We start from the raw sequence: 26538 nt of genomic DNA, 5'->3' as shown, positions 1-26538 counted from the left end.
TTAATGATTGTTCTGTTGTTTCCATAGGTTCTGTGGTGTTTATGTTGGTAGGTGTTATGGTGGTAGGAGTTATGATGGGTTTGGTGTAGTTACTAAGTGCTTGTGCTAGTAGTTTTGTGTTTATGACTTGTGGAGGGATTGTAACTGTAGGAAGGCCGTTGACTTGGTATACTGCATTGGGTGTGTTTTGGAATGTGTGAGGGCTGTGTTAACTGTTGTCATGTGGTGAAGTGACGTGGTCGTAGTTGTTGGTGTAGGGAGGAGGGCGGGTTTTTGTTGTGTGGCAGTGGCATAAGTTTGTGTGTTGGTGTGAGGTTGTTGGTTTATCTGTCTGGTGATTGCTTTGCCTTTTTCCTTCTTCTTGGGGCATCTCATTGCTACGGCTGGGTGGTCCCCTTGACAGAGGAGGCACTTAGTTATAGCGCAGGTGCATTTGTCTTGTCTGTGTTCAGTGGATGCACAGTTGGAACAAATCTTGTATGGGAATGGGTATGGGCATTGTTTGCGTGTGTGTTCGAGTGAGTAGCAGTTTGTGCATTGGGGTATGTATGTGTATGTTTCCTGTCTGAGTGCGTGTGTGAGGAATGATTGTGAATTTTTTTTTGAGTCCCTTTAGGATGCATTCTTTCACCATTTGTGTAGATTCAAACTTGATTTTAAGAGCTGTCTTGGTGCGTGGGAGTTTAATTACTTGTGTTACGTCTGTGTTAGTGTTCAGTCTTTCAATTTCTGCTTTTATTTCTTCTTGTGAGTGTTCTGTGACATAGGGGTTGACTTGTGTGATGACAAGTGTTCTGTGTGCATTGAATTCTGGTGGGTCTTGGATTTCGAAGCCGTTGGTGTTGAAAATTGTTTTTGTGTTTTTTTTGGCAGAGTGTTTCTGTGGTCGTGTCGTCTGAGATCAGTATGAATGCGGTGTGTAGTGTGATGAGCTTTTGTATGTAGATGTTGTTTTTGGCTAGAGTGTCCCATAGTTCAGTTGTCCGTTGTTTACCGTTGGGGCGTAAGTCCCGGATCCTGACTCGACCCATTGCGCCAAGCGCAATGGGTTACGCGTCCTCGTGTTCTAGTGTTTTTGTTTGTGTTATTCGTGTTGTGTAAAGGGGTGGTGATTGTGAAGCGATTGTTGTAGGGCGGGTGGCGGGGCGATGGGGTTAGTTTAACGGGTTAGCGGAAGTAATCTAACGTAGGCAAACACTGACACCGCGTTAACGGGGGTTGAGTCCGGCGTGGGAGCGAGTCTCGGTACGGGTGAATGGGGAGGGTCAGATCTTTCTCTGGCGATAACTGGCCAAGCACGCACGCGTCTTTGCCGGTAGTGCTTCAGTAGCACGAGACCGGGAGGGAGGTTTCCCCCCTCTATTGGAGAACAATCCAAGTTTTAAGACCGCAGGGGCGAGTTTCTCGAGAACTGAGAATTTCTCGGGTACCGGAATTTCTTCTTTGATGGTAAACTTTGCGGAACGACGTTCTTTACGCTACGGAGGTTGGGCAAGCAGTGGGGGGGGGGGCTGGAAGCCGGTTCCTCTTTACATAGTCGAGGGGGGCTTGGCCAAGTGTTTCATGGCAAAGTTTGAATCCGAATGTTGTGCGTACGTACGATGACCACGAATCATATTCGAAGCCGTTAGTAGTAGGCGGGGGATTTGAAAGTGGTTCGATTCACGGTTGTGGGTGTGTGTGCGTGCGTGTGTGTGTGTGTGTGTGTGTGTGTGTGTGTGTGTGTGTGTGTGTGTGTGTGTGTGTGTGTGTGTGTGAGTGTGTGTGTGTGTGTATTCACTTGGTCTTTGGATCACGTGTTGGACTCGTGATCGACAGCTATTTTCCTCCTGGAAGAGAGCTCAGAGCTCGTAGGTCCGATCTATGGGTAATGCTATGACCTTGCACACACACACACACCCAACTCCCCGCCCACGAGAGTCAGAGTAACGACCAGAGGCACAGCGATACCGAAATAATTTCGGCCCTGGGCAGGATTCGAACTGGGTACTGGGAGCACTTCTACTTCCCAGTTCAGCGCTCTACCAACTGTGCCACCGAGTGTGTGTGTGTGTGTGTGTGTGTGTGTGTGTGTGTGTGTGTGTGTGTGTGTGTGTGTGTGTGTGTGTGTGTGCGTGTGTGTGTGTGTGTGTGTGTGTGTGTGTGTGTGTGTGTGTGTGTGTGTGTGTGTGTGTGTGTGTGTGTGTGTGTGTGTGTGTGTGTAGAGTGGTGGTGGAAGGGTGGCAGATAGAGCGTTAATGGACTATATATTGGCGACTAGGAGTATGATAGGAAGAGTTAATGATGTACATCTTCTACGGGGAGAGAGTGGGGGAATATCAGATCTTTCTTCGGTGGAAGGTAAATTGAGAGTGGAGAATAGGTGGAGAAAGAGGAAAAGGGCAGAAGGTAGGGAGGTACTTATAGTGAACTGCTTAAATGAGAAAGGAAAGGAGAAGGATTATAAGAAGAAGCTGAAAGAGGAATGAGAGGGAGTGAAGGATAGAGTAGAACTAGGAGTGCAGGAGGAATGGGGATGGTCCAAGCTGAAAAAGGAGTGACAGGGAGTGAAGGATAGAGTAGAACTAGGAGTGCAGGAGGAATGGGAATGGTTCAAGGAAGGAGTCATAAGGTGTGCAAAGATGGTGTGTGTAACAAGGAGGGCGGGAGGAAATAGAGGGATGGGTAGTGAGTGGTGGGATAACGAAGCAAAGAAGGGTGTAGAAGAGAAGAAGCAGGCTTTCATAGATTGGCTACAAATTAAGAGGAGTAAATCGTATGAGAGGTACAAAGTAAAGAGAAGGGAAGTTAAGCATAAGATAAAGGAAGCAAAGAGGAGAGCAGATGTGAAATAGGGTAAAAGTATGACAAAAAGAAATTGAAAGTAATAAAAAGATGTTTTGGAAAGAAATTAAAAGAGGAAGAGGAGGCGAGTCAAGTAGAGAAGAAAAGGTAAAAGGTGCAGATGGAGAGATGATAATGGAAGAGAAGGCAGTGAGAGGAAGGTGGGCAGAGTATTTTAGGGAGTTGTTAAATGTGAAGGAGGATAGGGAAGGAAAATATTTACAGTGGAAAGCGCTAAAAGATGAGAGTGATGAGTGAGGAAAGTGGAAAAGAAATAGGGAAAGATGAAGTGAAAGCAGCTGTTAAGATGATGAGAGCAGGTAAGGCACCTGAGTTGGATCGATGCCATGCAGAATGACTGAAGAAAGGAGGTACAGTTATGGTGGACTGACTAGTGAGGTTATTTACTGTTTGTTAAAGAGAGGGTAGAGTGCCGGAGGACTGGAGGAGTGCCTGTATAGTTCCGCCTTACAAGGGATAGCAGGGCAAGTGTGAGTGTAGTAGTTACAGAGGGATAAGCTTGTTGAGTGTAGTTGGGAAGGCTTATGGGAGGGTCTTGATTGAAAGGATGAGGAGAGGAACAGAGGGAGTAATTGGCAAGTAGCTTGGGCCATGATCCCCAGGAGCTCGTCTTCAACCCGGAGTCTATCTGAAACGCAAGAGCCAAGTACCGGGCGTCGCTGGCGGGAGAAATCAAGGAGACATTCAGTCCGCAGACTCCCCTTACCGTCCACTAGGACGGTAAAATCGTCTTTCATGATGACGGATCTCGGGCCGACCGGCTCGCCATCATTGTCACCGGTAAAGGTGTGGAGAAACTCTTACATACATACATATACCAAGGCCTTTTTCCCCCTTACCAGGGGGGTAGCCAAAAAGGACAAGGCACAAAAACATTCCCACCCATTTCATCCCCGAAAACACTCCACACCCCTCCACCCTCCCTCCCATCTTAGCACCTCCTAGATGACGGGTCATCCCTGCACCCTGTCCACTGCCCTGGGTCAGAAGCAGTGTCGCAGGACACAGCACATCCACAGCAAGGCCGCTTAATTAAATCGGCGACCCCCCCTCTCCGTCCCCCCATATAAAGGAGAGGCCGGGGAGAAATCCCTTCGGGCTGCGTCAAAAATATTTTGCTCACACACACTACCTCACCCCCATTCCCCCGTCCAATCCACCTCATGCACCACAACATTTTCCATATACAACCATTCTCCATTCACCCCTGTCTTCTGTCCTCTCCCGTCCTTCCTCAACCGACATTCCCCTCTTCCCCAAAGCCCCCTTCACCCCATCCATCCATCTCATCCTAGGACGTCCCCTCATGTTCACTCCCTCCACATCTGCCTTCCATACCTCCTTTACTAGTCTTTCTTCACTCATTCTTTCCATGTGTCCAAACCATCCTAATACTCTTTCATCCACCCTATCTCCCAACTCCCTTTCCACCCCAGTTCTCCTCCTCACTTCCTCATTTCTCACTCTATCTAGCCTAGTAACCCCCATCATACTTCTCAGACATTTCATCTCAAACACATTCAAGTTCCTTCTCTCTTCCTCTCTCATGTTTCATGTTTCTGCTCCATACAGTGCTGTTGGCACAATCACTCCTTCATACAGTCTCCTCTTAGCATCCATTCCCAGATTCCTATTCCCCATTACACTTTTTAAACCACCAAGGCATTTACTCGCTTCTCTCAATCTACATTCTACCTCCACCTTCACTCCACCTGCCACATTTGCTCCCAAATATCTAAAACTATCCACTTCCTCCAGTTGCTCTCCCTTAATGCTCACTTCCAGATTACTGCCACTTTCACCCCTTGTACATCTCATCACCTTACTTTTACCCACATTTATCTTAAGCTTTCTTCTATCACACACTCTCCCAAACTCTGTCACCAACTTCCTCAATCCCTCCTCCGATCCTGCCACAAGCGCAGTGTCGTCCGCAAACAACAGCTGGCTCACCTCCCACTTTTCTCCATTTTCTTTAACCATCTCCAATCCCTGACCCATTACCCTTGCATTCACCTCTCGCACCACCCCATGCATGTATAAGTTGAACAGCCAGGGTGACATAACGCATCCCTGACGAAGTCCCACCTTTACCTCAAACCACTCACTCTCTCCATTTCTAATCCTGACACAAGCTCTACTACTCTCATAAAAACTCTTGACAGCTCCCAGAAGCTTTCCTCCTATCCCGTATATCCGCATAACCTCCCACAGTGCCTTTCTGTCTACCCTGTCGTAAGCCTTTTCCAGATCCATAAAGGCCCAGAAAACATCCTTCCCCTTACCTATAGCTTTCTCACATATCTGTCTTACCACAAAAATCTGATCTACACAACCTCTACCTGTCCTAAACCCACACTGTTCCTCACCAATTACTCCCTCTGTTCCTCTGTTCCTTTCCAACTACACTTAACAAGGTAATCCCTCTCAAACTACTACATTCACACTTGTCCCCTTTTCCCTTGTAAAGTGGAACTATACACGCACTCCTCCAGTCCTCTGGCACTCTACCTTCTCTCCAGCAAACATTAGATAACCTCACCAAGCAGTCCACCATCACTATACCTCCTTTTTTAAGACATTCTGCATGGCATCCATCCAGACCAGGTGCCTTACCTGCTTTCATCATCTTAACTGCTGCCTTCACTTCATCCTTCCGTATTTCTCCTCCATTTTACTCACTCATCACTCTCATTTTCTTAGCATTTCCCACTGCAGCTATCTTTCCCTCCCTATCCTCCTTCACATTAAGCAACTCCCTAAAATATTCTGCCCATCTTCTCCTTACTGCCTTCTCCTCCATTATCATCTCTCCATCTGCACCTTTTACCTTTTCTTCCCCACTTGATTCGCCTCCTCTTCCTCTCTTAATTTCTTTCCAAAATATATTTTTATTACTTTCAAAATTTTCTGTCATACTCTTACCCCATTTTACATCTGCTCTCCTCTTTGCCTCCTTTACCTTTTTCTTTACTTCTCTTTTCTTTTCCCTGTACGTCTCATATGACTCCCTCGTCCTACTTTGTAACCAATCTGTGAAAGCTCGCTTCTTCTCTTCTACAACCTTCTTCATTTCCTCATCCCACCATTCACTACCCTTTCTTCTATTTCCTCCTGACCTTCTTGTTCCACACACCATCCTTGCACACTTTGTGACTCCCTCCTTGAACCATCCCCATTCCTCCTCCACACCTAGCTCCACTCTATCCTTCACTCCCTCCCACTCCTGCTTCAGCTTCTTCTTGTACTCCTTCTCCTTTTCCTCTTCGTTTAGAGAGTTCACTCTAAGCACCTCCCTACCTTTTGTCCCTTTCCTCTTCCTCCATCTGTCCTCCACTCTCAACTTACCTTGGATGTTCCAAAGTTGCGTGCTGGGACGGGCGAGGCTGCCGCCACAACTGTCTTTGAGTGTCTGGAAGACTGGAGAATCAGTGATCGCGTCATAGGGATGTGCTTCGACACCACCATTGCAAACACTGGCGATATCAACGGACCCTGCACCTTACTGTAGGAAAAGATGGAGCGGCCCCTATTTTCGTTCACCTGCCGTTACCACATGCACAAACTTCTGGTTGAAAACGTTTTTTCCTCGTGCTTGGGACCCTCTTCTGGCCCTGAGATTAACCTCTTTTCACGATTCAAGGAGTACTGGCAGATCATCGATCGTTCGGCAATCCAGCCTCTTTCTGGCCTCCCCGAGACCTTGGCTGCCAAGAGGGAAGCCGTCATCGAATCCCTGAATGCCATTATGATTCAGAAGCAGCCCCGAGACGACTACAGGGAACTGGCGGAGCTCACCATCGCCTTCCTTGGAGGTGCTCTTCCCAAGATGACGATCCGGCGCCCTGGTGCTCTCCACCAAGGGCGGTGGATGGCACGCATAATCTGCTCCCTGAAGATGTTGCTGTTCAGAGAGCAGATCACCAGCTTGGTCACGCCGGGGGAGGTCGTAGGCCTCAAGCGCTTTTCCTTCTTCATCTCTGAGATCTATGTCATCCGTTGGTTCGAGTCCACGCTCCCAACCTACGTCCCGGCCAATGATCTCCAACTCGGAAAGGACCTCCTGGAATACCATGATTCTCCTCTTGGAAAGGCATGCTTCAAAGAACTGAACCGTCATCTCTGGTATCTGAGTGAACACCTGATCGGCCTGTCCCTCTTCGACCCGCGGCTCTCTCCCTCTACCAAACAAGCCGTTGCCTAAGCCATCCTGCGCGGAGAAGGAGCAGAGAAAGCCCCCAAATGAATCAACATTCAAGAAGAGAGTGTAACAACGGCAACGCTGTCTTCGTTTGCCTCTAAGAGGTCTCGACACCTCCTGGATATTTTCGGTATCTTGCCAGTCTTTCTTTCCACAAATCCGTTGAAGTGGGAAGAGGAGAAGACGTTCGGTGCCGCCTGCCGCCTCATACAAGGAATACGTGTGGCCAACGACAGGATGGAGCGAGGGGTGGCGCTGATGCAAGCGTTCAATCTTCGCCTGACGAAAGAAGAGGAACAGCGCCAGTTCCTCCTCCAGGTCATTGAAGACCACCGCCGCCGCCAGCCCAGCACCTCCAAGGAAAACCTTCCCGGCCAGCATGGCGACAATGAGTGGGGGTGGTCTCCCATGATACCCTCCCACGAGGGTCTAATACTGCGTGTGCGCAGCGCAAGGGGACAAGCGGGCTGCTGGGGGAAGGAAAATTTTGCCGAAAAAGGGCAAAATATTGCCATGAAGCACTCGAAAAGACGACTCTCCTAACATAACTGAAAGTGGAATTACAAAATCGTCATCCGCCACCCCTAAATATCACCCGACAATGCTGAAAATTTGCAAAATCCCAAAATCCCCCAAAAGTATGATAAAAAATCCAACTTTTTATTTTTATTGGTACCCTAATATATATATATATATATATATATATATATATATATATATATATATATACACACACACATATATATATATATATATATATATATATATATATATATATGAAGAAGGAGGAAAAGAAAGACACGGGTCTAGGGCCGAGTTTATTCCTAGGAATAAACTCGGCCCTAGACCCGTGTCTTTCTCTTCCTCCTTCCTCAAACCTGTCACAATGTCTCAACATTGCTAACACTCTTGCTCTCATCTCCTAATATGGAGTATACTTCGTCTTTGTTGTTCCATTTGGAATTCTCCAGGTCTATTTACGACTTACGCGCTTTTGGAAGAAAGTGTTCATTGTCCTCATGTTGTACTTCTCTGCATAATTTACTAACATCTCGCCTCTGTCATTTCTCTCACCTACTCCAAACTTCCCAATGCACAACTCATCTCCCATCTTCTTACCCACTTTAGCATTAAAGTTGCCTATTACCAAAGCGAACTTACTTTTTTCTTGATCTATTAACTGACTTAAATCGTTATAGACGGACTTCATCGTCTGAACTCTGTGAAGTTGGGCATAAACCTGAACTATTTTTAGAGTGTACCTTTACACAGCCTAATTACAATCCAAGCTACCCTGTCAGATAAACTGCTGAACTTGACTACATGAGTAGCAACTTCTCTGTTTATCAAGAATCCTACTCCACTAGATTTTCCTTTGTCCTTACCTCTATTGTACTAGTAGAACAGGTCGTGACCATCTTGTAATTGTATCAGGGTTTTTTTTCCGCTCTTCGGACTTCGCTCAGTCCTACGATGTCCCACTTGATGTTGTCTAGTTCCTCCATTGAACTCTCTAGTCTGTGGTCTTCTGAGAGAGTTCATACGTTGTAAGTATAGATTTTAATTTTCTTCATATTGCTTGATGTCCAAGACTTAGATTTGCTTAGACAATACTTACTCACATTCGATAGCACTCTGCCCGTAAGCATATGAGGCAATGCGGTTGGACCTTCAGGAGACGGTGATCCAACAGGAACGCCCGGTTTTGTTTTGCTTGTGCTATTCATATTTGCTATGAAGGAAGGTTGGCAGTAACCTTACCTCCTTGTCAACTGGTTTCTGGTGAGATATTTCTTTGGTGTCACCTTATTATATTCGGTGAAGTCCTATATCTATAGAGTGCCCAATGGTCCAGGACATTCCCTGTTCGCCATCAGGGAAGTACCACTTAGCATTGGGTCCTGCGACTGTGTGTGTTAGCTGCTCTTTGTCTGATCTCTCCTACAAAACCTGTTTGATATAGGTGACCCTGCAGAGATTTTCTCTCTATCGACATAACTTTGTAGTCAATAAGATTCTCAAGCCTATCCATCACGTCAAGGTGTCAGCTCTCGGCAGGATATATATGTATATATATATATATATATATGTATATATGTATATATATGCATATGTGTATATATATATATATGTATATATATATACATATATGTATATGTATATACATATATATATATATGTATATACATATATATATGTATATATATATATATATATATATGTGTGTGTGTGTGTGTGTGTGTGTGTGTGTGTGTGTGTGTGTGTGTGTGTGTGTGTGTGTGTGTGTGTGTGTGTGTGTGTGTGTGTGTGTGTGTGTGTGTGTGTGTGTGTGTGTGTGTGTGTGTGTGTGTGTGTGTGTGTGTGTGTGTGTGTGTGTGTGTGTGTGTGTGTGTGTGTTTTGGGAGCAGGTTTTCTTTCAATGCAGGTTTGATCAAATACGACAGTATGTTGGAATATATTGATTTTCTCTCTTGCGTTTTAAATTTTCCTAATTATACTCTTCCATTGGATAGGGTGGGCAGAAACCAATTCCTTATAGTTTTTCATTTTATTACTACGACCTTTTGTCTTTATTAAGACATCTTCTGGTATTACTGTGTTAAACATACAATAAATATTTGTGATAAAAGTTGGAATTACAATAATAGTTGGACATATATAAGGTTATATCTAAAATTCAGTTTAGAATTACATTTAAGTTTTGACATATGTGAAATTATTTCTGCAAATTGAACAGCAAAATTACATTTTAGGTTTGATGTAAATAAAATTACTTCTAAATACTTTATACGTGAAAGGTTTCCTTAATTTAAATGGCTGGCCGTTGCATCTTGACCCTGGAAGACCTTCGCTTGGGAAGGTGTGAAGTGAATAACGGACTACCCGTGATCTCTGGGCTTTTGATCTGTTCGGAGGTGACATGAGGAAATGGGTTATGTGGTGGGTAGGGAGGAGGAGTGGAGGGGGATGGGAAGAGGTGGCCAGAGGTTCCATAGCATCAGTAGAAGCTCAAATCCTCTTCACTGAAATCTCTGTAACAAGAAACATTAATATCATCCTAGATTGTGTATACCATCATAGTGATTTCCCACCACCCAAAATTCCCCATAACTCCATGAGAGAATTATTAAAAACTTGCACTATAGATGTTCCTATTAGATGCTATGACAAGAACAATGGCTTGAAGGTCAAGAGAACCTGCAACTCTTGGACTGGCTCAGCAAGAGTTATGACCGTAACCCGATTGAAAAATTATGGGGAAATATGGTAAGTACACGTAGGAAATGTTTCGGACGTTTCGAACATTATCGGCTCGATCAGGTATTGGCACATGACCAGGGGTCGGGTCACGGAGGGTTATATGAATACCTTGGGTCAGGTCACTTGGGGGCCGGGGCTCAACAGACAGGTCAGCGATTTGGATGAAATGTATAGTAATCTAACTGATTTAATTATTAATGCACAAAATACATTTACCCCCCTCAAGTCAATACGGGAAAATAGTAATACTCCCAAATGGATGACGAACAGATTGAAACATAAGATCGGAATGAAAAGAGGACTTTACGTAAATATAAAAAAAACGGGGAAACACACCTTAGATCAACATATAACGCAATGCCAAAGCTAGTTAAAAAAGAATACACGTACAGCGAAACGTAATTATGAAATTGAGGTTGCCAGTCAAGCAAGATTCAACCCAAAGAGTTTCTTTCATTTCTATAGAACAAAAAATAAAGAAAGAATAGAACCAATTAAAAACGATGAATGTGTCATGATAGAATCGGAGGAAAAAATGAGTGAGGAGTTTAACAAATATTTTCTCTCAGTGTTTACTAATGAGAGGTTAGATAAAGTACCTGACTGCGATCCGATTTTCAGTGGGATGAAGAAAGTAGTCTATCTAATGTCAGTATTAGTAAAGTAGAAATAGTCAAGCAGATTGAAAGACTTAAAGCTACAAAATCTCCGGGTCCAGATGACATTTTTCCGAGAATTCTTAAGGAGTGTAAATTTGAAATCTGCGACCAGTTAACTGAAATATCTAATAAATCGGTAGACACTGGTTTTGTGCCAACTGCTTGGAGGCAAGCAAACGTTGTTCCTGTTTTTAAGGGGGGAGATAGATCGTCTATATGTAACTACAGGCCAATCAGTTTGACATCGTTTATAGGAAAAATGCTTGAATCAATAATAGTAAATAGACTCAGAGAACACATCGAAAGACATAATTTAATTCGTGATTCACGGTATAGTTTCTCCAAGGGTAAGTCGTGTGTGACTAATTTTCTATCCTTTTATACAAAAGTATATAAGGCGTCAGATAACAATAATAATTACGATGTTATTTACCTTGACTTAAGCAAGGCGTTCGACAAGGTGCCACACTAGAGACTACTAAATAAAATCAAAACCCATGGCATAGGAGGAAAAGTGTTAGAATGGATTAGAGCTTGGATTAGTAGGAGAAAACAGCAGGTCACCATAAATGGAGTGAAATCTAGGAGAGGCAATGCTACTAGCGGGGTCCCTCAAGGCTCGATTTTGGGTCCCTTGTTGTTCATTATGTACATAAACGACTTAGACGATGGGATAAATAGTGATGTTTGTAAGTTTACGAACGACACTAAAATAGGACGCCTAATTAGGTCAGGAGGCGACGCAGAGATTTTGCAAATAGTTAACATGGTCGGTGAAATGGCAAATGAACTTCAATATCTCTAAGTGTAGCATGTTAAACGTAGGGGTACGCAACCCCGAAAATAGATATAACTTAGATAGCACGCTTTTAGAGAAAACTGAGTGCGAGAGAGACTTAGGAGCTCTAGTGAGTCCGGATATTAAAACCAGGAAACAGTCTATTAGCGCCAGGAATAAAGCTAACAGAGCATTAGGTTTCATTGCTAGGACGGTAACGAATTGAAGTGCAGAGGTAATTATCAAATTCTATCTAGTGATAGTTAGACCCATCCTTGACTATGTGTTACAGTTTTGTTCTCCGTCCTACAGAATGGACATCAATTCACTAGAATCATTACAGAGAAGAATGACCAAAATGATACATGGACTCGGAAATTTATCTTACGAAGAGAGGCTTAGGCACCTTAACTTACACTCTCTGGAAAGACGCAGATTGCGATGTGATCTAATAGAGGTGTTCAAGTGGATCAAAGACTATAACAAGGGTGATGCAATCAAGGTCATCATAATAAAACAACAGGGCAGGACTCGGAGCAATAGATTTAAACTGGACGAATTTAGATTTAAGAAGGAAATAGGCAAGAATTGGTTTACTAATCGGATGGTCGACGAATGGAATAGACTTAGTAGCCATGTAGTAAACGATTAGACAACTTTATGGATGGGGATGAGAGGTGGTGATGGATACGGAGCTGCCTAGTGTAGGCCTTATGGTCTATTGCAGTCTCCTTCATTCTTATGTTATGTTCTTATGTTCGAAGGAAACCACACCTAGTCAGGAACATCGTATCCTCTGTCTGAAAGACTGCGTGAGGTAATTAGTATGGAAGATGAATGGACCCATTATTAAAATTGTACAGTATTACTCAATAAACTTTGCTGTAAACAAGTATATACAAAATTAATTTTATCCATTATTACTTAACGTGGTATATTCATGGATCTCATCCTCATTGATGGGAGACAAGACCAGGACACAGCGATATGTAGACTGACCACATGAATGGAATAAGTACCAGGGGAAGACAGGCTCTTGGTCAGTTAGACACCGTTAAAAGAAGCATCCGTTGGAAACGACAAGCTGCGCGCCCACGGGCACCATCGGCCTTAGAAAACCTGACCATTGAAGACGACCGGTGGAACAGATTTTAAACCTTTCCTCATCTACGACAATAGAAACAAAGCACAGAACCGCATCATTGTGTTTGCAACTGAGGATGGACTGCGTCATCTAGCCAAATCCGACACATGGTATATGGACGGCACTTTTAAAACTGCATCAACTTTCTTCGAGTAGATGCATGTAATTCACAAAACGTCCCAGTACAAAAACGTTGTGATCATGGGAGATTTTAATTATAGAAACATTGACTGGGTAACTTTGATAGATCATGAAGCGAAGAAATTCCTAGATGTGGTGCAGGATAATTTCCTAAAACAATTGATTACCGATCCTACGAGGGGACATAATACCCTGGACTTAATTTTACTAATAATGAGCACCAAATTAGCAGCGTAATAGTAGGAGATAGTCTAGGCTCTAGCGATCATCAAGAAATAAGATTTAATGTTATTTGGGAAAAATGAAAAAGTACGAATAACGTCCAAGTACCAGACTTCAGGAAAGCAACCTTTGACAATATAAAAACCTATTTGAAATTGAATACGAAATGTCATGCGGACGTTTCGAACATTGTCGGGTCTCGGTGCGTGACTAGGGGTCATGTTATGACTCGGGGTCGGGTCACGGAGGGTAATATGAATACCTTGGGTCAGGTCACTTAGGGCGAGGGCTCAACACTCAGATTAGCGATTTGGATGAAATGTATAGCATTCTAACTGATCTAATTATTAATGCACAAAACACATTCGTCTCCCTAAAGTCAATACGGAAAAAATAGTAATACTCCCAAATGGATGACGGATAGATTGAAACATGATATCGGAATGAAAAGAGGACTTTACGTAAATATAAAAAAAAGAAAACGGGGAATCGCACCTTATATCAAGATATAACGAAATGGCAAAGCTGGTTAAAAGGAATACACGTACAGCGAAACGTAATTATGAAATTGAAGTTGCCAGTCAAGCAAAATCCAGCCCAAAGGGTTTCTTTTACCTCTATAGAACAAAAGATAAAGAATAGGACCAATTAAAAACGATGAATGTGTCATGATAGAATCGAAGGAAAAATGAGTGAGGAGTTTAACAATTATTTTCTATCGGTGTTTACTAATGAGAGGTTAGATAAAGTACCTGACTGCGATCCGATTTTAGAGGGGATGAAGAAAGTAGGCTATCTAATATCAGCATTAACAAAGTAGAAGTATGGTAAAGTGTCCGAATGGTTAGGCTCAATGACTAAAACACGTAGAAATGTGTTGGCTCTTTATTTGTAGCACAGAATATGATATGTGTGTCGGAGGCTGAATGGGGGAGAGAACTAATCGGCACTGTGAATATGCTATCACACTTACTCTTTCGTGTCCTGAACCAGCACTTGCTTGACCACGACCGCCTGGTAGCGTAGTCAGAGATAATCTGCGTATTGTCCGGAGCGGGCTAGTCGCCCTGCTGGTTCAGCGTAGCGAGTCCCCAATCAGATGCTAGGATCTGGGTCACGTGATGACGCGCATCTGGATCACGTGATGACGCGCATCTGGGAACAATGGTCACGCTAGGTCGCGTCTCCCCGCCAGCTTAACGCGGGAACACGTGACCCAACGCGAGACGCTTACCATAGAAATAGTCATGCGTTCTACTCATACCACATCCCTCCCCCTGCCAACAAAAGGCAGCGACAGCCGCCGAAACACAAATACCAATTCAGCGTGAGGGAAAAACCGATGTGTACGATGTAAAGAGGTGGCCCACCAAAAATGGGTCGCCTAGTTACGTCAATCACTACGATAAAAAAAAAAAAACCCTCCGCGGCAAAATGCCAACGAAAAGAAAGAAAAAAAATAACAAACAAACAAAAATGGGAAATAAAGGTACAAGGGCTTCTGCCCCTCTGCAGGCGATGGTGTTGTCATGAGAAGGGGTTGGTGTCCTTCACTTGGCGGTGCTGAGCCCTCTCGTCATCTGAGAGGTGTTCGACGTCCCACGACCAGCAGAGACTGGTAACCTGTAAAAACAACAACAGCAGAATCTTGTCCCAGAGGGGAGGGCGGGTTTAGCTGTCATGCAACCGAGGCAGGGTGCGAAGGAAGTATATTGATGTTTTCACAAATGGGGAAATGTGTGCACAACTGAAAAGGGAAAAAAAGTATGGACATGACAGGTTCCAACTTACGTGGACGTACACGGAGAGGTCACATGGCTGTATCTTCCCGTCAACCTGGTGCGTGTGCGTGAAAGATGCTGCTTCACCCTGTCGACGCGCTGTGGAGCTCCAACCGCTCCATGCCACAAGGCATTTAGCTGCCTGCTACAGACTTATGCTTTGCAGAGCTGTAAAAATGAGCAGCGGCAGAAACTTTGCACAGAAGAGTGGGGGGGGGGGTTACGAGTGGATAACACTCCTAAGAAATATGTATATACAACAACCATTATTTACATGAAATATTTCAGAACGAGGGGAAAAAAATATACACCTGATCGCTGCCAAATGACGGCAGGTGTGAAGAGAAAGTCTCTACCATGATGGTAGGTTGGAATCCTTCTCACGAGTGATTACTCGGAGGGGTCAGACTCGCTACTCTGGAGTAGGTCTGTAACCTCTTGCTCATGTGTGGGGAAAGCTCTTCGTACGTTTTTATTCTCACACACAGAGAGATTGCCCTCGAGTTTGATCCGGTCCGTGTGGACACAGAACTCACGTCCCGACTTGATATGCTTGATGGCATAAATGACATCGCTCACCCTTCTGATTACTCTATAGGGGCCTTGGTATAATGGCTGCAGTTTCTTTGACACCCCCTGTCTAGGTTTTGCAGTTACGTACACTCTATCACCAAGGGCAAGCTGCTTTACTCTAGCCCTGGGCCGTTTGGTGTGCCTGTCAATAGTGGCAGCCTCTATGAACTTTTGGCACCTATCGAAACATGCATTTGCTAACGCCATTGTTTCGGCTGCAAGGTTTTCGGCGTTGTACCAAGGGGCACTTGGCCTGGTAAACTCAGTTATAGGTAGGACGGGGTCTCTGTGAAAAAGGAGGAAATGAGGGGAATCTCTGAGGACTCTATGGTACGCGGAATTGTACGCCAACACCGCCAGAGGAAGCATCTGGTCCCAGCCGGTTTGATTATCCTGTACTAGGGACCGTAATATCTTAATTATTGTACCATTTACCCTTTCCACTATACCATTACTCGAGGGATGCATAGGGGTGATTTTGTGGTGGCTGATGTTTGCCATCGCCATCACCTCTTTGAACGTCTCGTTCATGAATTCACCACCGCCATCTGAGATTACCTGCCTTGGAGCGCCATGTATGGCCAGGACGTGTTGTAGAAAGGCACGGGCTACTGTCCTCGCTTCCTTTGAATTAATAGGTACAGCGACCAGGAAGCGGGTTAGTACATCGACTACGGTCAGGATGTACTTCGCACCAGTTAGCGTGGTGGTTAGTGGACCAATGAGGTCAACGTGCACTCTCTCAAATGGAGCTTTCACGTCAGGAAACTGTCTAAGTGGAGCTGGGAGGTCATAGGAAGGTTTGCAAGTAATGCAGATTTTGCATTTTTTTATAAAATCCTTCACATCCTCCGACATCTTAGGCCAGAATGCAAACTTCTGTAGGCGTTCCAGAGTAACTTGGATTCCGCCATGGCCGGCCATCGGAAGGGAATGGGCGATGCGTAACGCTGCCGCCTTTGCTCCATCAGGGCATACCAGGCGAAGCTCTTCCAACTGGTATGCATTCCTACGCGCATGATATAGGAGTCCGTCGGGTAGGAGTCGGAAATCCCCGATTGGCACTCTTAGGCGCGGGATCTTTGGCACTTCTGACGTCACTCCTTTGAGGTACTGTTTTACTCGACCCCAATCAGGGTGTGTATCCTGATCCTTTCGGATCTCAACCTGGTTCCAGGTGATGGTATCCTCCTCAGTAGTTGTGCATGAGTTCCCTCGGCCACCCGTGGTTACGGCCGAAACTATGAAGTCATCTATAGGGTGGTCAGCCCCCCGTATCCGAGAGAGTGCGTCCGCAACAATGTTGAGTCTCCCAGGTATGTACTCGACCTGGATGTCAAAGTCGGCGATGGTCATCTGCCACCGGAGGATCCGAGTGTTTGTGCCCTTAACAGTGAAGAGCCAGACCAATGGCCTGTGATCACTCATCAACCGGACAGGATAGCCCATGATTAGTGGGCGGTTAACCGTGAGACCGTACACTGCCGCTAACGCTTCTCTCTCCACGGTGCTGTACCGTCTCTCATGCGTGTTCAGCGTGCGACTGAAGTACGAGAGTGGACGTCTCGCACCTCCTTCGCCCTCCTGCTGAAGCACGCCCCCGATAGCCGAGGCACTAGCATCGGTGGTGAGTAAGAACGGTTTGGAAAAGTTGGGGTATGGAAGGACCACCGTTGACGACAAATGATGCTTGAGGGACTCAAACGCATGCAATTGAGGAGGTGTCCATGCACCAAGCACACGATTGTTGTGCTTCCCTGCGACGTCACCCTTTGTCATATCTATTAGGGGCAACGAAATGGCCGCGAAGTGCGGGATAAATTTGCGGTAATATCCCGCCAATCCCAAAAAGGAAAGCAACTCTTTCCGACGCGTTGGCCGGGGGAAAGCTTTGATGGCTCGGACTTTCTCTGGCTGGGGCTTTATCCCTTCCTGGGATATTACATGGCCTAGGTAAGCGACCTCCTTCTGGAAGAAATGACATTTCTCCAGCCTCAATGAGAGGTTTGCTTCTTGCAACCTCCTAAGGACATCCTCAAGATTCTTGAGGTGGTCGACCCAGGACGTACCCAGAACAATTATATCGTCCATGTACACCATCGCACTGACCCCTAACAGCCCCGTTAGTACCTGGTTCATCACCCTTTGAAAACAGGATGGAGCGTCCTTTAACCCGAAGGGCAGAGACGTGAACTCGTAATGCCCTTCGGGAGTCGAGAATGCCGTTTTCTCGCAGCTGCTCTCCATCAATGGGATCTGGAGATAACCCTGCTTTAAGTCAAGCAGAGAGAAAATGACGCTGGAGCCGAGACTGCGCAGCATCGAATCGATGTGGGGGAGAGGGAACCTATCATCAACCACGTGTCTATTTAGAGCACGAAAATCAAGACAAAGACGAAGGGTTTTGTCCTTCTTCACAACCGGAACAATAGGAGCATTGTAAGGAGAACGAGATGGGCGAATGATCCCCTTACTGAGCATATCCCTAATGAGGTCTCTAATCTCACCTCTATACTTCTCAGGGAAGGGATAAGATTTGCGGTAGACTGGCGGTCCAAATGTCCGAATCTCGTGTAGGAAGTGAGGCGTCACGGTAAGTGGATCCCCCGGTAAGGCAAAAACATCGGCATATTTGACCACTAAAGAGGTCAGAGCCATACTTTCCCTGCCATGTCTATTAGGGAAAATTTTCCCTACTTCCACACGTAACTTGTGTACGCGAGAGCCATCCACTACGTTAGACGCCTGGACCATTCCCACCGAGACGTTAGTTCCACCGTCTATTAGCGCAATCTCCCCTAAGAGAGAAATGTCTCCGACCACCTGGTCCTTACGAACCTCATGGGTGTCCGGGCCCAAATTCAGGAATGGAACTTTACACCATGCCTTGCCATCTTCCATCCTGATCAGCTCTACTACTCCCTGGCCGAGCAGGTTGGCGCCTTCGGCATATGGGCGTGCTGTAAACAGCGCCGAGAAAACCTGACCTGCGGGAGCGAGCTCGTTTGCCCTCTCGAGCATCAATCCTACGGTTCCCCCTGAGAACCCAGGCACCCACTGATGTTCAATTGACTTAACCGGGAAAGTGGGAGTTTCACTTTCCCGCTGGAAACTATGACGCTCCTCGCACACGGCGATTTATGGCGGTGAGTGCTGAGCCGTCCCCGCAAGGATTACGGGAATATCCTTGCCCTTAACTTGGAATGTTAAAGGACTGAACGTCAATGTCACTTTGTGAGCCGCGAGGAAATCAAACCCTAAGATAATTTTGGCCGGCAAACCGTCAGCAGGGATGATAAAGAAAGGATGGTGGAACGAAAAACCAGCTAGATCAAAGGGAACATCTACCTTGCCAAGATTTTGCATCTCCGAACCGTCGGCCACTATGATTCTAGTGGTACCGACCTGGGAGCCTTCCATGGCGGTAGGCAAAATGCTCTTATGGATAAGAGACACCGCCGCTCCCGTGTCCAAGAGGGCACAAATAGACTTACGCGCGAGTGGCTCTAACAAGGTAACTGCGACCATGGCTAAGCTTCCACTCGGCGTACGTGAGCTAGCTAAATCGACGTGAACAATTGTCACTGCCGACTGCTGTTCAACCGTCACCTTGGATTGTGGACACTCCTGCGCTGGCCGTTTTTTGACGAGCCACTTGCTGCACGACCCCTCTGAGCTTCGTGACCGACACTAAACTCAGTCTCCCGAATTTGCCCTACACCCCCGCAAGACTTGCAACACGTGGTAGGTCGACCGCGTGGTCTATAATAACACACATCAGTCGCGTGTCCTGCTTTCTTGCAATGGGTGCAGTATGGACGCCACCTATTGCGATTACCACGGCCCCGGGGACGCTTCCACGCGTTCCTTTGTCCCCCATGTCTGTGAGTCGAGTGCATGGCTTCCTCGTGAGGGCACGTTGCGATCTCTCGCTCATGGCGAGGGCGCACCTCCACCTCTTTCGAATAGCGAGAGGGTGTCTCTGACTCTCGCAGATTGCGAGGAGAGGAAGAGCCTGGGACTCTGTGTACAGTGGAAATGTTATGTGATTGTGAAGTTGAGTGGGAAAAGACGTCTGTGGCCGGATATTGGTGGGTCACGGCAGGGGCGGCTGGGTACAAAGCCATAGGGGAATCGGCACCGCCCGCGTACACCGTCTTAACCGAACCAGGATGCCGATGGGCATAGTCAATGGCCGCATGGAGAATGGCAACAATGGACGCTTGCTGGTCTGAGGTCAGGGTGGTGCCGAATTGAGAGGGCCCGTTTAATGCGGGTTACCGCAGTAAAATTAGCCCACTCATCGCGCTCTGGGTGATACACCGTGTAGGCCGAGACCATGTCGGCCAGACGAAGCGCGAATGAAGTGAGTGTTTCGGCTGGATGCATAGTTGCTTCCGCCAAACGATCAGCTAAAGCGCCAGCCGACGCGGGCGCGTAGAAAAAAGTGCGGACCGCTAGTTTGAACGCGTTCCAATCATCAGGATGCCCACTTTTGGCTAACCGAGTGGCAATCGTGGCATCACCGGCAGTTTTCTGCTGAGTGACGGCGATTTTGTCAGCCTCCGGGATCTCGGAGGACCACCTTTCATCTAACAGGGCGAGCCATGATTGCGCGTCCGTGCAAGCAGGCAGATTGGTAGTGGGATGATAATTTATCCCTGATGAAATGAATATTGGGACATCTGCAGCCGCCTGCAGTGCCCTCACCTGGTTGCTGACGGGTACACTCGTACGCCGCGACATGGCAAAGAAATAACCGGCCTAGCTCTAGCTAGCACTCCTGTATGTGCACTGAGTATTTGGAGAGTGTGGACTTTGTCATTTGTATGTATGTTCACTGAGTAATAGGAATGGGTACGTATACACGAGTTAGTCAAACTCTAACCACCGCTTGCCACCACTATGGTAAAGTGTCCGAATGGTTAGACTCAATGACTAAAACACGTAGAAATATGTTGGCTCTTTATTTGTAGCACAGAATATGATATGTGTGTCGGAGGCTGAATGGGGGAGAGAACTAATCGGCACTGTGAATATGCTATCACACTTACTCTTTAGTGTCCTGAACCAGCACTTGCTTGACCACGACCGCCTGGTAGCGTAGTCAGAGATAATCTGCGTATTGTCCGGAGCGGGCTAGTCGCCCTGCTGGTTCAGCGTAGCGAGTCCCCAATCAGATGCTAGGATCTGGGTCACGTGATGACGCGCATCTGGGAACAATGGTCATGCTAGGTCGCGTCTCCCCGCCAGCTTAACGCGGGAACACGTGACCCAACGCGAGACGCTTACCATAGAAATAGTCATGCGTTCTACTCATACCACAGAAGTAGTCAAGCAGATTGAAAAACTTAAAGCTACAAAATCTCCGGGTCCAGATGACATTTTTCCGAGAATTCTTAAGGAGTGTAAATTTGAAATCTGCGACCAGTTAACTGAAATATTCAATAAATTTGTAGACACTGGTTATGTGCCAACTGCTTGGAGGCAAGCAAACGTTGCTCCTGTTTTTAAGAAGGGAGATAGATCGTCTATATGTAACTACAGGCCAATCAGTTTGACATCGTTTATAGGAAAAATGCTTGAATCAATAATAGTAAATAGACTCAGTGAACACATCGAAGGACATAATTTAATTCGTGATTCACAGCATGGTTTCTCCCAGTGTAAGTCATGTGTGACTAATCTTCTATCCTTTTACACTAGATTATATAACAATGATTATTACGATGTTATTTACCTTGACTTTAGCAAAGCGTTCGACAAGGTGCCACACCAGAGACTACTAAATAAAATCAAAGCCTATGGCATAGGAGGAAAAGTATTAGAATGGATTAGAGCTTGGATTAGTAAGAGAAAACAGCGGGTCACCATAAATGGAATAAAATCTAGGTGGGGCAATGTTACTTGCGGGGTCCCTCAAGGCTCGATTTTGGGTCCCTTGTTGTTCATTATGTACATAAACGACTTAGACGATTGGATGAATAGTTATGTTAGTAAGTTTGCGGACGACACTAAAATAGGACGCCTAATTAGGTCAGGAGACGACGCCCAGATTCTGCAGGATGATCTTAATAAATTTTTTAACATGGTCGGTGAAATGGCAAATGAACTTCAATACCTCTAAGTGTAGTGTGTTAAACGTAGGGCTACACATCCCCGAAAATAGATACAGCTTAGATAACACGTTTTTAGAAGAATCTGAGTGCGAGAGGGACTTGGGAGTTCTGGTGAGTCCGGACCTTAAAACCAGGAAGCAGTACATTAGCGCCAGAAATAAAGCTAACAGAACATTAGGATTCATTGCTAGGACGGTAACGAATAGAAGTGTAGAGGTAATTATTAAACTCTATCTAGCGATAGTTAGACCCATCCTTGACTATGCGGTACAGTTTTGGTTTACGTCCTACAGAATGGACATCAATTCACTAGAATCAGTACAGAGAAGAATGACCAAAATGATACATGGACTCAGAAATTTGCCTTACGAAGAGAGGCTTAGGCACCTTAACTTACACCCTCTGGAAAGACGCAGAGTGCGGGGTGATCTAATAGAAGTGTTCAAGTGGATCAAAGGTTATAGCAAGGGTGATGCAAACAAGGTCATCATAATAAAACAACAGGACAGGACTCGCAGTTATGGGTATAAACTGGACAAATTTAGATTTAAGAAGGAAATAGGCAAGAATTGGTTTACTAATAGGGTGGTCAATGAATGGAATAAACTTGGTAACCATGTAATAAACGCTGAAACTATCATTTGTTTAAAAAAAAAACGATTAGACAACTTTATGGATGGGGATGACAGGTGGTGATGGATACTGAGCTGCCTAGTGTAGGCCTTATGGTCTCTTGCAGTCTCCTTTATTCTTATGTTCATACGTTATATTCTGCCGTTAGTTTTGTGTGTGCCTTCCTGACAAGCAAATCCCAAGAAACCTATGAAGAAATGCTAACTGCTATTCTGGACAAGGCTGAAGAACTCAACATCGTCATGGACCCAACGACAGTTGTTACCGTCTTTGAGCATGCAGCAATGAATGCCGTCAACACGACACTAGGACCGCATATTGTTCAACGAGGATGTTTTTTCCATCTTGCTCAGAGTACATGGCGTAAGATTTAGTTTCTCGGTCTCACTTAGCAGTTAAGGATGACGACGAAGTGAAGCATTCCTGCGGAATGCTCGACGGACTGGCCTTTCTTCCTTTTGATCGGGTCCAGAAAAGAATGGATTACCTGCGTGACAACACACCTGACAATTTTGAAGAAGTGGTAGATTATTTCGACGCAACTTATATATCAGGTATTGTATAAAAATAATTTAGAGTAATGTGTGTATGCTATATAATGAAATAGATATATCTTTGAGTTAATTCCCAAACTAAACTGTTTTCTTATTTGTATGTACAGTCCGTCGAATTGCCAACAGAAACGGGCTACTTCGTCTGAGAAGAATCCCTCTTTTATTTCCCCCCAGAGAAGTGGAATGTTCACAGAGCTACCATAGAAAATGAAGACCGCACACACAATTTATGTGAAAATTGGAATCGCGCATTCAGACATTTAGTTGAATACTCCCATTCAACCATATGGGCTGCAATCGAGAGTTTGCTGAAGGATGCGTGCATCGTTTCTACACATTTGGCAAATGATGCAGTTGGACAGTGACTGAAGAAGCAAGTGCGGCGGACCACAAAAGACCTGCAAGAGAGACTACTCATTTTGTGTGTAGACCTAGACAGCGGTCGGAAGACACTAAAAGAAACAATGAAAGGCCTTGGGTACAACATCAGGTTCTATTAAAGTATAGAGAACGATACAGAAGAAAATGCATGTCACAAAACAACTGCTGTAAACATATTTGTGCTGCGTATAAATATTTATAAAACAATAAAACATGTCTTATAATTACTGTATTTTAGTTTTCTTTTCTTTTTTTTGTTTTTTTTTTTTTGGGGGGGGGGCTTTGACCATATTTCTCATTTTCCAAGGACTCTCCCCAAGCGCATTGAATGTGACGGTATTTAAATCCTTTAACATTCTTACCTTAAATTGTGTAACCATCGACAAGTGAAAATACAATATATTTTTTTCATACTTAATCGGACATAATTCGTTTTTGCTTGGTCACGATAAAATAAAATTGGTTAAAAACACTCGTAAAATATGGAATGTATTTACGTTACATCAACATCTCACACCGTTTACAGTGCCCAAGCCTTATGCCCCTTTCATAGCAAAATGCTACTCACATGCAAAGCTCTACCTATCTTCGAAAGGGTGCCCATCCACAGAGCCACACTACTCGCCACCTACTACCAATTGAATGCTGTTAATATTGGTCACTGTCTATCTGTTTGGACATATCAATATCATATCTATACACACACATCATATAGTGTAAATTCCGACCCAACATATATGAGTGTTTCCCTCGACCCATTCATCCAGTATCACGACAGTGTAAACAAACACACATTTGCCACATGTATACTTCCACCAGCCACTCTGTCCAGCCAGAGTAACAGTTATAACTTCAGACGATAGAACACAGTCCACCTACCCCTCTCTTTCTTGCAGCGCATCAATTACTCGCGTAAAAGCTTAAAAAGGTTCAGCACACACGACCTTCCAGATCTGCAGCCAAACTGTCTGTCAGAATGTTCATCTTTTCAAGATATCTGGTCCATCGACCTTTCACAACCCTTTCACACAATTTCACTCTTGTGGTGGTCAGTGGTATAGTATTTCCTTTTTTCCACCGCTGAACTGACACCACATTTGCCCTTTTCCAACCAAGTGGCACATTGCCTTCTTTCAATGAACATGTAATAAGACTGTGAATTTTGTTCGATAGTTGTACCCTACATTCCTTAAGTATCCAGTTTGAGATTCCGTCAAGTCCTGATGCTTTTGTTACACCCAGTAATCCCAGGAGAATGAGCACTTCCACATTTATATATTTTAAACCTGAATTTTTACTCCCCTCACTTTTCTCCGAAAAAGTGCTCTCTCTTATGAAGACTGATATGAAACTTTCATTCATTATTTCTGCCTGAGCTGAGGCTTCTTCATAGAACTCATCAACCACCATTAACTTGGTGATTACTTCTCTGTGTCTCAATTTACCATATACAAACCTGTAAAACAGTTTCGGTTCATCTCTACACTTATCTACTACATCTCTTTCAAAATTACTTTCTTCCTACCTGCAAATTCTTGTATGGTCATGTCTAGCTTGTTTGCAAGCTTCTTTTGTTTTATTACTTCTTCGCTTCGTCCATTTCCCCCAAGCCACGTCCCTGTTTTTTTTTTTTTTTTTCAATCTCACACTTTTTGGCATGCCAGTCCTGTTTCTGTTTCTTCCTTCCGCTAGTGTATGTGTGCGTGCGTGCGAGCGCTCGTGTGTGTGTGTGTGTGTGTGTGTGTGTGTGTGTGTGTGTGTGTGTGTGTATGTGTGTGTGTGTGTGTGTGTGTGTATGTGTGTGTGTGTGTGTGTGTGTGTTTATTTAATTTATTACGCAATAGCGTCATACAGTGGGGGGAGGTTTTCATAATGAATGTAGGAAGGCAACTGGGATGCACATGCTTACACACGTACACATACACTTATATACACATACAATACACGAGTTGCAGGTAACATATACGACACTGGGTATTGTAAATTCATTCAAAAGGGAATAAGACTGAGATGTCACGCAGGGCATCAGGTATTATGAGAACCCACCAAAGCGGGGGTAACGGACAAGTATTTCATCTAATCTATTTTGTGATAGGAGATGACGACAGATTGCATCTAATGGTAGTCCCTGGGGGTATTAGATGTTTTACATTGGGGCACGCTAGGCAGTAGTGCTCGATGGTGTTGGCTAGTGGAGCGTGGCATAGGCGACATTCTGTGAATACAGGCTCGCCCTCCACCCCGGCGACCTGCCACGGTGGACGGTAGCCTAGCCGCAGTCGGGCTGAGACAACATTGTGGCGACGAACCATAAGTCCCTTACGGCGGTACTTGTATTTGTGGCGGCATACGGATTCGTAGTGAGTGATGGTGACACTGAAGGGTCTCTCGGTGTCCCGTCGACGTTGCTCAGGTAGAAGTGCAGCGGAGCGGACCCTGTTGAGGTAACATAGCAGGGAGAGAGGTCGTCCTTCACCACGACGGGGGAGTCGGCAGGCTTCTTTTGCTAGGCGGTCTACTTTGGTGTTATGGTGCAAACCTACATGAGATGGAATCCAAATAAATTTAATGCAGATATTACGGATAGTTAGTAGGGATAGAAAGGAAAGGATTTGTTGTACAACAGAATGGTGAGTGGGATGAATAGCGGTGAGGGATTGCAGTGCAGGCTTAGAGTCACATATAATGACAGCATTAACTCCTCTTTGGCAAACGAGACTGATAGCATCTAAGATGGCGTATAGTTCGCACAACGTGGAGCTGGAGTGATCTCGGAGTCGACGGCCGACCCAACCCTCAGGAGGCGGCGGTAGGTCAGGTGAGTAGACTGCTCCTCCAGCTGCACCATCTGATTGTAGTGACCCGTCAGTATAGAGGCGATGCGGAGCAGTGATAGAGGATGTTACCTGGGTAACATGTTCCAAGGCTAGCTGTAGTTGTAGAGGAGGTGGGTCACATTTTGTTGTAGGAGTGAAGCTAACCACAGGCGATGGTAGCGTCCACGGGGGAGGGCCTGGGGGTATGTCAGCTACTGGTACTTGTAAATCTAGGCTGCGAATGAAGGAGGAGATAGACTTTATAAGACGGCGACCGGGGGGCATGAGGGGGGGGGGACGGGCGGAGCGGGGCTAAGAGAAGCTCTGACCAGTGCTGTGAAGTGCGGTGAGAGGTGGGGAAAGTGTATACACTTAACTGTGAGGCAGGTGACATTAGAATAAATCCTCTCAACTAGGGATGGAAGCCGTAA

The 26538-nt window shown here is 45.3% G+C and overlaps 1 protein-coding gene across 1 annotated transcript in view; it reads left to right on the top strand.

The window, feature by feature from the left end:
* Positions 1–23530, top strand: part of LOC143019515 (uncharacterized) — a 28282-nt gene extending 4752 nt beyond the window's left edge. Inside the window, exon 2 of the mRNA XM_076175196.1 lies at positions 22505–23530. Coding sequence (XP_076031311.1) covers positions 22505–22730 — 226 coding nt within the window. The 3' untranslated portion in view covers positions 22731–23530. The remainder of the gene's footprint in view (positions 1–22504) is intronic.
* Positions 23531–26538: the final 3008 nt, after the last annotated feature.

Source organism: Oratosquilla oratoria, chromosome 37 (genome assembly GCF_046742065.1).
Source record: "Oratosquilla oratoria isolate Oo_2021 chromosome 37, ASM4674206v1, whole genome shotgun sequence".
NCBI lineage: Eukaryota > Metazoa > Arthropoda > Malacostraca > Stomatopoda > Squillidae > Oratosquilla > Oratosquilla oratoria.
Note: the sequence above shows the minus strand (reverse complement) of the source record. Positions and strands in the feature narration are given on the sequence as shown.